Here is a 14,094-nt window from a genome sequence, read left to right as displayed (position 1 = left end):
AAGCTGCATGTTGCTCTACGTTGTCAGTTTAGAATTTAAGCAACTCACTTCGTGTAGAACAGAACAAATTTGGGTGACACCTAAATGTCAAGAATCTTAGATTCTGAAACCGAATCCATAAAGAAAGTGTGAAGATTGAAGAAAATTTAACATGCTGGGGCAACTGGGTGGCTCAGTTGGTTAAACATCTGGCTTTTGGTCTTGGTTCAGATCATGAACTCAGGGTTGTAGGATCGAGCCCCTCTTCAGGCTCTGCGCTCAGCGGGGAGTCTGCTTGGGATTCTCTCCCTCTCCTTCTGCTCCTCCCCTCTGTGCTCACATGCTCTGGCTCTCTCTAATAAATAAATACATCTTAAAAAAAAAAAGAAAATTTAACATGCTAAGTACAATTTCTTGGTTTTAAAGTGAAAGCATGATTTATTTTATCACTTTATCACTTTCCAGCTTCACAAAAATCAGATTACCAAATTTTAAATTTATATGTATGTATAGATATAAGATTTGGTCCTCATTTCAGTGAAAATCATAACAAATCTAAAAGCGATGGAATTTTTTTTTCTTTAATGAAGCTATTTCTTCTTTTAAGTATAAAATGACCCCAAGTAATGTCTTCAATACATATGTTAATATTTCTTTTGTGATTAGGCTGTAATAGGCATATCAGCTTAAAGATACTTATTGTACAGTTTGATTATAGCATATTCAAAATGAAAATGAATACATAAAATTCTAAACATCTAATAGGGTGGTAGAATGTTTCAACCGGCAAAAATATCTCATAATTGTGTTTGCTTCACCTGTATCTTTACAATAAAAATAGCTGTTTACTAACTACTTACCATGTGCCAAGTACAGCATTAAGGCTCTCTTTAAATTATCTATATTATAACAATGCTAAGAGGTAGTTATTAATATGCCCATTTTAGAAATGAAGAATTTAGGCTTAGAGAGGTTAAGCAACATGCTCAAGGGCACACAGCTCTAAAGTGGTGGAAACAGGATTTGAACTCAGGCCCCAAAGCAACCTCTTAAGCCATCTTATTCCAAATGCTGCCATCCTTTTTCACTTGTTTCCTCCCTCCTTTTCCTTTGTCTACAAAAGCGGTCAAATCTTTGTCATTTAAAAAATTCTTCCAGTTATTTTTTAGGAAATTTTCATATTAAGGATAGGAAATTAATTTATATCAGCTCTCTCTTTTCCCTTTTTATTCACTGTTCAACCCATGGCCACTTTGTTTTTACACCTTCCACTTTATTGGAAACTGTTTTCACTAAGGTTGCCAACAGCCTCGAAATTGCGCAGTCCAATGGAAACTTCTCAGTTTTTGCCTCAGTGGGCTGCTGTGCATCATTTTATCATCCTGGATGCTTTTGGTCTTTGGTTTCTAACACCCTACTCTGCTGCCCCCCCCCCCCCGTTCTCTTCCTCCTTTTTGATTTTTCTCATCTTCTTCATTATCTCTAGTAAATGTTCAAATGTCCAAGTGGTTCAATCCTTAGTCCACTGTTCAAATGGGCCAAAGGATCTCCGTGTGATCACAACCTTTTTTCCATAGTCAAATACCACTTCTTCCCAGTGTCAGACTTGTGTCCCACACAGTCCACGGGCACCCCACATGTACTCAACAGTTCCCCCCGAATTCTCCACTTCAGTCAGTGTTTCTATCACCCACCAAGTCACCCCAGCTGAAACCCTGAAAGTTGCCCTTGATTGCTTGCCCTTCTCATTCCAATCAATCACCATGACATTCTGTGAATTTTACCTCCTAAATATTTCTCGACCTCATTCCTCCCCCTCTATTCTCATCGCTCCCATTCTGGTTTGAGTCCTCATCCTCCCTTGTTCTCCTAAACAATATCGCTGTCTCCAATACGGTTCCCCTAAAATTTATCCTCCATGCAGCCATAGCTAAAGTGAAAATGCAACCACCTGTCCCCTCAGGCACTTCCAATAAGATAAGGTCCTCTGGGCCCCCACTAAGCTCTTCAAGATCTGATTGCTGCTTACACCTTTGGCTGCATCTCTTACAATTTCCTGTCTAATGCTTTACGGTCCCCCAAATCCTGCTGCTGATCTCATCTAAACACCATCCTGCCCCATGCCAGTGTGGTCCTTATTTCCTTTGCCTGGCTAATACCCATGTAGTGTGTAAGGCTTGGCTCAGATACCTCCTCTAGAAAGTCTTCCTTTGCCCTAGTTTCATGCCACTTCTCAATGATCCCCAAAGATCCTATACATATTGCTGTCATTGCAATTTTAACATTTTAATTGTTTCTGGATCTGTCTCCTTTGCTCAACAGTGAGCTCCTGGGACTGCAGCACAGATTTTTGCTCAGTTAGTCTCCTTAAATTAGGGAATAACTAAATGATTAAATAAATAAATAAATACATGATTGGGTTCAATACATCATTTGTCACTCATGTGACCTTCAAGTAATTATTTAAACTGTTTGGGTCTGAGTGTCCTCATCCATAAATGAATTTAGTAATTCTAGCCCATTCTGTGATTGGGAGAATAAAATAATGGATTTTAAATAGTTTATTTAAAATGTACAGTATTCTACTGGGCATTTATAAGACAAGTCAGCCTGCATAGACAATATCATGATAAATAAGGCTGTCTGTACTGAAGTTTGCTTCATAGTTCCTTCTTTTACATCTCCAATCCATATTCTGAGTTTATGGTTTCATGACAGTTCCTTTAGATTATGCCACTTAGGACCCATGTAAATTCACCATAACTAGTAAACTAGCTTTGGAGAAAAATAAATTTAAATTGCTCTTTATTACTTACTACCTTTCAGAAATTGATCAATACCAAATTTATGGGGAAAATACAGCTCATTTCAAGGCAGTATATTTAAATATTTGGAGGTGTTAATTCATTTCTGTGTTGTTGTTTTGGATATTTTACACATCACTCCGCTAACTGGCCTATCTCACTGGAGGAAAGATTTTAGGGATCTTTTACGTCAAATAAACAAGTACTGTTGAATATTCCACAGCAAATGGCCCATTGTAAATTTGTGATGTAGGTAATTTGCAATTTCCCTCCTTTCATCCAGAATTTATATTAATTTTGTGGGCCTTATCCTACTACAAAGCTCTGAATAGTCAGAGTAGAGGGGGCTGGCCTCACCGTATTCTTCATCTTATCTGCAGCGAATCTGGCAATTCACTTGGCCATCGCTACCATCAGCGCCAACTTGCCACCTTCCAAAGAAGTCCCCAACATAGGATGTGGTTGGCATCTTTTTGTGAGGCAGTTTATTGAGATAAAGAGTCTCCTCAAGAGTTGTTGAGTTCTGAAATTTTACCTCTGGCACCACCAAGAGAAAGAGTGCTCTTTAACAGATACTGTTGATATTATGTACACAAGATACACTAGTAATCGTTCTGATCTCATAATTCTTGGACATTTGATAATATGAACATTTTAGTAACTGAACAGGAATGTAAAATATATGTATTTTTGAATAACTTTCCATGTGCATATACAAAAGCACATTTGTAGTTCTCTACCTTAAAATGAAATAATAATTACGATACACAAAACTACACCGTATTACAGTGGAAACTATGTTTCAAACATTATCTATTTGTCCATACAACATTTACCCAGAATAAAAAGATTTAGAAATACTTGAAAAATAATGTCTCAACGTACAACTTCTTGTTATGATTCCAAAGAAAACCTGTTATTCTTGCCCTAAGAAAAAAGAATTACTTACCATCACTTTGACTAATAGTTACTCTGCCAAAATTGTTTACCTGTGTATAACTGGGGTTATTTCCCCATTCCTACTCCCAAAGGGATAGACTTTAACTACAGTTTTATTTTTCTATTTTATTTATTTATTTATTTATTTATTTATTTATTTATTTATTTATTTTTATTTTTAGTAATCTCTGTGCCCAACAGGGGGTGGGAACTCATGACTCCCAAATCAAGAGTCCCATGCTCTTCTGACTGAGCCAACCAGGCGTCCCTTGCTACACTTTCAGAAACTGTTTAATTGCTACATGTTGAGAGTGTTTCTTTCCCAGTAAATGAGAGGGATGGAAATGGTGGGAGTGAGGAAAGAGCTCATGAGGAAAATCCCACACAACAGTACAAACTAAGAGAAGAAAATATTTTCTGTAAAAGCTAATTTGGCTTAACTATAATGGTCCTCTTGGGTGACAAGTACTCAACTGTAGTTAGGCAGGCCCGAAGATGGACAAAATTCGTGAGATTTTCTTGTCCCTATGAACAAAAACCAGTAAATTATATCTGTGGAAAACAAAATGGTGGAAAAAAAAATCGGTGCTTACTTTCTGTTCCTTTTCCGGGCTCGGCTGTAGGCTTCTAAACCTTCTGTTAGTGTCTTCAACTTCTCGGGCTCCACCTGAGTGAAGGCATGAAGACCAAACCATATTACCCAGACCTGCAATTGTTAACACCGTTTTTACTTTCCTGCTGGGGGAGGGGAGGCTTAACTTTCACTGCCCTGTCAAATGTCCTCTCTTTGCTCACGCAGAGGTTGACTGTGTGGCTTCAGGCTGTAACATCAATGGAAATGAGAGATCATTTGGCTTTCCTATTGTCAACATTTTGAAAATATTTTAAGAACAAAATTTGGACTTTAAATAACCTTCAATTCACAAAATCATATAAATCAGAGATCCCTGGTTTACTTTCTCTACTGCCTAGAACTCAGCAACTGCCTATCTGTACTCCATCAGGGGAGGACAAGAGCAGTGGCTGGTGAAGGGGGTGGGCTTTGGAGCCAGCAGATCGAGATTTGAATCTGACCTCCTCACTTTCTAGCATGAATAAAACACTCAAATGTTCTGGGCCTCAGTTTCCTTCTCTTTAAAATGAGGACAATAATACCTACCTTCCTGCTAGAGTTGCTGAGACAATCAAAACGCAACAAATCAGGTTGAACATAGCTAAGCGTACAGCAGCTATTATTACCTGGTAGTTTTAGGCTCTGCAGAGGCCACACAATGAGTGGGAAGGAGGCCACCATTGTCCTTCCGGTCAAGGGAAGAGGGTGTGGCTACACCTTGTGGGTGTGCCTCTCCCTTCTTGCTTTATCACTGCCAAGAATCTTGCTACTTCATCAACCTGTGGCCACCAAATGGTGACTGGGGGACTTCTAGGGGGTGGGGAGGTGCAGTCTTTGCCACTTTCCTGCAATAATCTCTATCATGGTTCTTGAAGCCACCCCTCCAAGATAAACAATTAATAAATAGGAAAACTTGTATGTGACTTGTGAATAAAAACACCTTTAGAAAAACATTGCTATTTTTATTGATCTTAAAAAAAAACAATTTAAGTAAAAACAGTGTTGCTTGCTGTGTAAACACAGCTTCAAGGCAGCTCTCCCAGCCATCCCTTAACCCAGTTTTCTCCCCAACTCTATGCTACTTTTATACAAAATTCGAGAGTTTGCCAAAATGCCTCATGGGTAAGAAAATAAGTACTAAGAAGCAAGGAAATTATTAACTTTTCTCTTGAAATCTTCCTGACTCATGAATATCATTTATAAATAATTTTTCTTTGACCCCTTCAAACTGAGTACCCAGTAATGAGTAACAAAGGGTTTCCTTTATCAAGTTTGAAAACAAGCATTTCTAAGTATTCAATGAGAAAAACAGTTGAATAATGAAAACAGTTTCCTTTTCACAATTTTTGTATTTTGTCCTAAAGGATAGAAATATCTAATATACACAAGTTCACTGGGGACACCCAATTTCTTGTGTGCTAGAACAAGAGACAATTTTGTTCTAATAACCCTTCACGAAGCCACGAAGAAAAGCGTCCTGCTGAAATAACTGGAAAAGCTTAAGTAAGATGAATATATCCATGTGTTGTTAAAAAAAAAAAATGGTGCCTGGAAACATTTTCACATTTCATGTTAGAAAAGAGGTTTCATCTTGTATTCACTCATACGAACAGAAGATGAAAGATATTTCACACATTACATTTATGTAATCTACCGCTAATTCCACTTATATTTAAATGACCCCCCCCCCTTTGGCAGTAGGAAGGAAGCTCTCCTGTAACATAAACTTACAGTAGACTCAAACTGGTGTAGTGAAAGATCTCAGAAGGGATCGATGCAACAGAAAGCAGATTCACAGTGAAACAAAGCAAGACACCAATACGAAGACTTACCCCATTGGTCTTAATTCTTAAAAACTAAGTTAGATAAAACTTTTTTTAATCTCCAATTTTTACTTTTAATTAAGTAAGGAATAAAGGGCAATAAAAACATTTCTTGGCACTGCTTTATCATTTAATATGGTAATACTGCAAACTAGTATTATTTTTGTTATTTTACAGATGAGATTTAGTGAATTTAAGTAACATGGCTAGCACTGAAACTCAGGTCTGACTCCAAAGTGCTTAACTTCTCTCCACCACACCCAGTACAATATACATGGAAGCATACAATCATTTTATACACACACACACATACACACACAGATATACTAAAAAAAATTAGGTCAAATTATTTTAAAACAAATTAGATTTTTACAGAAATTTAGATAACACATGCCCAAAATTATCTGTAAAAATTTTTTATGCCTGGATAATTTTCTGAACCAATTTTCTATTGCGATTTTTTTTTCCATTTAAATTGCCTCTAAGGCTGTAAGGTACTTTATAATGAACTATATTATTTATAAAGGATTCAATAACCTTGAAAGAGAAAGCAATGATGGTGCTTTCTGAAACTAAATACAAATAAGATACAGATCACTGTTTATTTCTGATATGACAAGATCATACATAACCAGAGGTAAATGTTTAGCTTATTTTGTTTCAGAATTTTAGTACTCTACTGAATTGTGAAATATATGAAGAACATATGTTGTTTATAGGGAATTATTCATGCACTTATGCAATATTCAAGAAACTCCTTAAAGATACCGCCGCCCCCTTAGATGGTATCGGAGAAGAACAAAATAAATTCAATTTCTAGTCAAACAGAAATCATATTTAATGATTTAATGAATACTCCCTCATAAATTACTTAGCTAACTCGTAAATGAAGAAAGTACTGAGAAATCAAAAATATAAATGTAACATTAAAAAGGATAAACACGAATATTTCTATAAACCTTACACTGAAGGAGCAAGTAATTTAAAATACTTAATACTTTGATCTGTAATTATAACCTTATATCCCTATACATTCGTAAGCCAGGAGTTCCATAAATTATTTAATTCCTATCTTGGTGAGAAATCACGGGAGGACTTTATGATGTATCTTTATTCATAACTGTCCCATACTCTCACTCTAATAATGATGATGCTAATGGTAATGACCAACATGGTATAAGTCTTTGCACATATGTCATTTAAGAATTAGAAAAAATTACCAAAATTTATATGTATTTATAGTTCACATATTACCTCATGTATAAATATGCACACATATTGAATATATTTTGACTCCTAAAACCCTCTTTCACTCATTCACATTCTTTAGATATCACAGTTCTTCAACACGCATAGTCTTATAGCCTGTTCAGTGGGGTTGGAAACATACCCAGAAACATACCCATACACTCTTAGAGCATGGAAGTTTAAGACTTTTCTGAACAAGTCTGAATCTCTGGTTGCTTATTTTGTTCACAAGGCACATATTAAAATTTGGCAATTTAAGTTTGATTTGGGGTCAACACAGTTGCATGTAGTCTATCTTAGAAGTAGCTTAAATCTACAACAAAGGGAGACGCAAACCTTTCAGAGAGCCAAACTGACCCTCTGAAAGTGAGGGACAGTGTATGTTAGAAGAGCCTGGATCAAAGATCCTAGATCACTTTTTAATAGAGTCCATTAAGTAAACATGATGTAAAAATTTCCTGCAGGCTTTACACCTGGTAACAGGATTGAATTTCTGGGTGATTTGCTTTGCTGCTATTTAGTGGTGAGGCAAAGCTGTCACACAAAGGTCAAAGGGCAGAGAATAAGCCACGTCCCAGGTTTTGTAAGAGGCAGGACAGCTGAATTCAAGCTGCCTTATCATTCTTTACGTCTTTTTTCATGTCATCAGCTCCTGTTGTTGGGGGAATAGTGCTGTTAAAAGGGTACTAAGTAAGCTTAGAGTTAGGAGACCAGGGATGGGGCCTGGCTGAACTGCCTGTCACTATGCCCTTAGGAACACGACCTCGCTGAGCTTCAGCCCCTCAGCTGTAAAATGGGATGGTTGTGCACATCTTTCTGCGTCACTGAGAGACTCTAAAAAGACAATGAAGATGAAGGCGCTTTCTGAACACCGAAGCACTCTTTCCCAAAGTGTCATTAGTGGCATGTGAAATAAGGGCAGACCTTTAAACATTTTTAATAGTTCTATATTCATAGAAGTTTATATTAGAAAAATACAAAAAGCATTATACCTATGATTGCATACATATTATATCTTAGAGTAAGACTGAAGAAGTTATTTAAAAGTGGCTTGAATGGTGCCTAGTTCATACTACGAGTCCAAAAAGTCTTTGTTGAATAAATAAATAAATAAATAAATAAATAAATAAATAAATAAATCTGAATAAAATTTTTAACTAAGTAATAGCACAGGTAGCACACAACTTTATTTTTGTTTCTTGGAGGCGGAGGGGCAGAGGGAGAGGGAGAGAGAATCTTAAGCAGACTCCACACCCAGTGTGGAATCTGACACAGGGCTTGATCTCATGACCTTGAGATCATGACCTGAGCTGAAATCAAGAGTTGGACCCTTAACTGACTGAGTCACCCAGGAGCCCCTAAAGGAGCATTACATGCATTTTTCCTTTTTTTTTTTTTACAGAGAGATTTGGGGGGGTGGAGAGGGAGTCAGGGAGCAGGCAACTTCAGCTGAAGCCTGAGAAATATAGCCCTGAAGCAATGAGCAAATATGAGGCATTTATTAGGTTCATTATTGTCAAACATTTATTAAACAATAAATATTTTTAAAAATCTTCCACCTAAAAAAGTCCTGCTAACTAAACTGCCATATTGAAATATCTTTTTAAATGGGAATTAATGATAAATAAATAAAGAGTTGACTCACCTGTGACAGTAAAGGGTGAACCTAATTTTCCATCAATAGTACTCATGGAAAAATTCCCAAAGTGAATCCCATTCTTTTTTTCAAATGAATTAACCAAATACACATTAATGATTTTTGTCCGTGGTGTTATCTGAGGCTCTGTGTGCATGTGTATGTGTGTGTGCTTCCTTTCCTCTTTACTTTGGAAGCAGTGTTTTTAAATTGTAGAAAATTATACCACAGACTAGAGTAAATCTATTCTAAATGTACAACAAATTTCATATTAATCCACCACCCATACATGGAATTAAATGTTTTGGGTAAGCTCCTATTTCTAAAGCAGCACTGTTTAAAGGTTCATGTCAAAAGTATGTACCTGCCTCAGGCCAAACTCCATTTGCTACTACCCATTTGAAAAATGTACCGACGAGCTCAAGAACTTCGTGTGGGTCCAGTTATCTGTAAATGGAGATAGGCCTCCTTTTCCTCTTTAACCTTGTTCAGGGGAAAAAGGTTACAATATTCCACAATTCACTTCAGGGACGTTCACAGTCTTACCTAAGATTTTACTCTGTTTAGTCTTTTTGCTAATATTCACACTTTTGGTTTTACCCAGTTCTTCATAGCTATTATCTTCCAAATTTTGATCAAGTACTGACTTCATCAGCCTGGCTTCTATCTTGCACATTACTTTTCAAAAACTATTTTCTTCCCTTTTCAGAGAGATTCTGTTGCTACAGAGCATTGATTGTCCCTGCCATCCCACCAGCCACAGTACCACCCAAACACTGTGGTTGGTGATCGGGTATGGAAACAGGGACTCATGCCCAACAGGAATTAAGGAGATATATGAGGCAAGGGCAATATAAAAAGCACACTTTCAACAGGAAATTGTAGCACCAAAGAATGTTTAAACATCACAAGAGAGCTCAAACTTTAGTTATACATCCCTAAAATGTGATGGTCAGCTGTCTCTGGTTATGTTTCACACTGTCAAAACGTGTGTGTGAGATACTCACCTGACATATAGAAAGTGTATTGTCCCAAAATAAGTTTGGTTATGAGTTTTAATAATGATGAGTTTTGTCTCATTTGAATGACTGACTATTCAGAGAACTATTTTTATCTCTACCTGTCAAATATAACCACGTGAAAAAAGGCAAAGTGTGATTCTAAAGAGAGAGCACCCTGCCCACTACTTTTAAAAACTTGTCTCCATTTATTCATGTAGGGTTGCACTGAAATGTACAACTTTTCTGGGTAATCAGAGGTCTCTACCTGTCCAGCAACAACCAGTTTCCCTGAGAGAAACATTGGGGTGCCAGCCTAGAAATAAATCCTTTTCTAAATTTGGCTCAAGTCAGAATACACATCGAATGTAAGAGCAATGAAATATGAAGACCAATGGGAAATGTTCAAAAATCATGTCCTAAAAAAAAGAATTGTATTTTTTGATGATCACTCGAGTGTCAATATTTTTAGGCTAGTTTAAGGTCAGAGAGGGCAGATGATAATTACAAAATATACTTTATAAAACAGGGGTACTTTTCCTATTTTTAAGTAATTATTGAAACAAGTACATAAAGATAACCACTTTCCCCCACAGTTGCATTGGCTTAAAATGTTTGCACGTTGGGGTGCCTGGGTGGCTCATTTGGTTAAGCAGCCACTCTTGACTTCAGCTCAGGTCATGATCTCAGGGTCCTGGGATGGAGTCCCGCATCAGGCTCCGCACTCAGGAGGGAGTCTGCTGGAGAATTTCTCTCTCTCTCCCTCTGCCCGTCCTCCCCCCCCCCGCCCCTTTAAAATAAATAATCTTAAAAAAAATGTTTGCACTTTATGGTGGATAGGTGTAATGCCAGCGGAAGCCATTTCCCTTTCCAAGAATTCCCTAATACTGTGCCAAGATCTGGCAGTGCATTTCTCTGGCTGCGATGAGGTACTGAACACAGCACTGAGGTCTTATTCTTGGCCACTGAACCTTAACTATAAAGGATTCATGGTTCAGAGAGAAACTTGCATCATGTATTCAGAAAAAATATAAATATCTTTCAGACCATCCTTCATTACAAACTGATAACCAAAGGAAGGAATGTGTTAGAGAGTAAGGAGATACTACTTTTGGAACAGTGTAATACTGGACATATAATTTCTTTAGTGTTTCACAGAGCTTCAATACTGGGACAGTATTCTATAGGGGCGATTCAGCCCGACTTTCCATGGACTGTTCAACATCTTTCCTAATTAATATTGTTGTATGTATGGGGGTGGGGTAGGAAAGTAAAGGAAGAAAGTCTGAGTTGTATTCTTTAGAAACCTTGTTGGGAGTGGGACTTTCAGGCTCACTGAACAAAGTGCTTGAAAATGCTTCCAAGTAGAACTCCTGCTTGAAATGAACAGCTAATAAAAACTTATAATCAGATATGCCAATTTGTATGTGACGTGCTGAACTTCATTAAAAAATGATTATAAACTATTTCATTCATTAAATATATCCATTATCATCCTCTCACCCTCAACTTGGTTAGTAAATCCTTTATTCATGGATAATGCATAGGTAAACAATAACTAAACTCAAATTACCACGATTCCAGAGTGGTGCCATCCAAATTAATAAGGTTGTTTAACATAAAAAGAACAGGGGCAAGGAGGCTAATTTTTACTGAGCCTCTTTTGTGTGCTGGATAATCTATTTATGGTATCTCATTTTACTCTTAAAACGTCTTCTGAGTAGGAACTAATATTCCATTCCCACTTGAGAGGTGAAGAGATTGAAGCTCAGGGAGATTGGTACACCTATCCAGGAGCATTTAGGGAACGGACAAAGCTGGGATTAAGCTCACGTGAGAACGTCCAAAGCCCATGCCTCTTTCTGCCACACTCTGAGTTCTCTCTAGTTCTCTGCAGACTGTGTTCATACGGTGTTTGATATTTGAAATAAAACCTCTTAGGAAGCAATCTCCAAAAGTGCAGAACAGGTCTACTGCACTCCTAGTAACGTTGCTACACTTAACACCCTACCAAAGATTAACACGCCTTTCTAAGATCATAAACCGACCAGGTCATTTACTATCACGACAGCTGGCTGACGTATCAACTTAAGGACAACAGGGACATCTCAGCCCCCAGCCAATATCAGTGCTCCAATCACAGCATTGATCTGTCAGTCCAGAGACCACCCATATACCCTAAAAACAAGAGAGGTGCCCACTTACTTTGAATTAGTAACCTGCAATACTGCTAATTCATTACTTTTTTTTTTTTAATTTTGCCTGCTTCTGAAAAGAATTTGAAGTGTTTTGCTGAGAACAAAGACTGTAACAGAAAATAAATGATAGGTTTGTGCGATGTAGGGGATGGAAGAGATAAGATAATAAATCTATTCTAACACTTGAGTTAACATAGATTTTATCTGGAGGGATCTGACAGAATCTTGGATTAATTTACTTTGTGGAAATGGAAATACTGTGAAAAACTGAGATTCTAAGAAGGTTTAAAATGATAATGTGTAAGAAAATGGTTTACTAAACTTTTTCTTCTGAGATACTACAAAGATAAACACTAGGGGGATGCGGTCCCACATTACACATTAGCAAGGTGGAATTAATTAGATTTTACTATAATAAACAAATTGTTTATGAAGTCAGTCTCTCTCTCTCTCTCTCTCTCTCTCTCAACTTTATTAAAATGTCAGCCATTGCCACAGGAAATAGAAGAGAGCCTAATGCACTGCTTACCTTTTTAAAAGCAGAAATCTGATTATTAATGCACAAGACTTTATCCAACATTGCTGAGGACTAAGGGGCTCTATGTAAATAAAATTTACATCATCAATGGTTCATTCAACAGACCGAGAGTACAAATTTTAAAAATGTTTTACTGGAAATCTTTTCAAATAGATCATGCTTTGTCTTACACAGATATTGAACATAGTTTAATTTTTTCTTGATGAACCAGGATTACCAAGACATCAAGCAAAGGCCATCTGGCTTGAAGTCAGACAGACTTGCGTTTGAAATTTCACCTTTTCAGGTCTTATAAATTGAGAACACTGCTTGGTGTGCTGGGCATCACTAAATAAGGTATGAGGAAGCCCATCCTTTGTTTTGTGAACTAGAGAAGAAAAAAGGGTGCTTGTGAAATAGTACTTTGTTCTGTTTTTTTAATATGCAAAAGTGAGGTAGGTCCTGGAAAGACCAGAAGTTTTTAAAAATGTTAAGTGCCCTAGAGCTTTTAAGGCTGCTATACCTTCCTTTTTAATGATAGATAAATATTTCATGTGTTATCATTCATATTTTATTGTATGTTTTCAGTTTTATACCTCTAAATGTGTGCTTTAAATTATTTTTTTTGAATTACTAAAAATATTTTTAGTGTATCATGATATCAAGGTCTTGATAATAAGGTTGTCAGAATGCAAAATTACAATGTCAGATGGTGGGGGGTGAGGGCAATATTTGAGTTGACAGAAACAATTTTATGCTCCCTGTTAGAAATTCATCTATTGTCTACAATAAGGAAGAAGAATCTGGATTTTTTTAAAACACTTCTTGTTGTATAGTGACTGAAAACCAGATGCTTATTGAAGCATCTTAATGAGGCAAAATAAATGTTTCTTGGACTCTCGGATAATGATTTTTTTTAAGTGTATCTCCCCAAACATCAGTGAGTAACTCAATCCCAGGAGTTTGCAAACACAGACTAATCAGAAGATTAGGACCATTGTTTAATGTGAAATGTGTTAAAAGTACATGCTTTTATTCTCCTGAGGACATAAAAAGATATTTAGACAAGGCATTTAGGACAGGAAGAATGTTTCCAGGAAAGGGAGGCCATAATCTTTTCTTTCGTTAAGCTTTCTGTAAAATGGCACTTAAAAAAGACTTGGTTTCATTTGCACAGAGATTGTAAAGCAATTCAGTGTCTACATCTTATATTTGGAGCAGTCCATTTATATCATAAAAGACCAATTTTGCTGTTTCTAATTACTTTTTGAATAAACTGTCAAAAATATTTAGGTTTATCAACCTAAAGAATGTTTTGTCTCGTCTCAGAGAGATTAGA

At 36.8% G+C, this 14,094-nt stretch overlaps 1 protein-coding gene across 7 annotated transcripts in view; it reads right to left on the bottom strand.

Moving 5' to 3' along the window:
- The window catches only part of MBD5 (methyl-CpG binding domain protein 5), a 448,335-nt gene that overhangs the window by 9,881 nt on the left and 424,360 nt on the right, over positions 1–14,094 (bottom strand). For all 7 annotated transcript variants that reach the window (XM_087860618.1, XM_087860612.1, XM_087860610.1 and 4 more), the window contains one exon: positions 4,316–4,389. In XM_087860618.1, the coding sequence (XP_087716744.1) occupies positions 4,316–4,389 (74 nt within the window). The remainder of the gene's footprint in view (positions 1–4,315; positions 4,390–14,094) is intronic.

Source organism: Ursus americanus, chromosome 1, assembly GCF_024610735.1.
Source record: "Ursus americanus isolate L20-20 chromosome 1, mUrsAme1.1.p, whole genome shotgun sequence".
In the NCBI taxonomy this organism is placed as follows: Eukaryota; Metazoa; Chordata; class Mammalia; order Carnivora; family Ursidae; genus Ursus; species Ursus americanus.
This window is presented reverse-complemented; position numbering and strand designations above follow the sequence as displayed.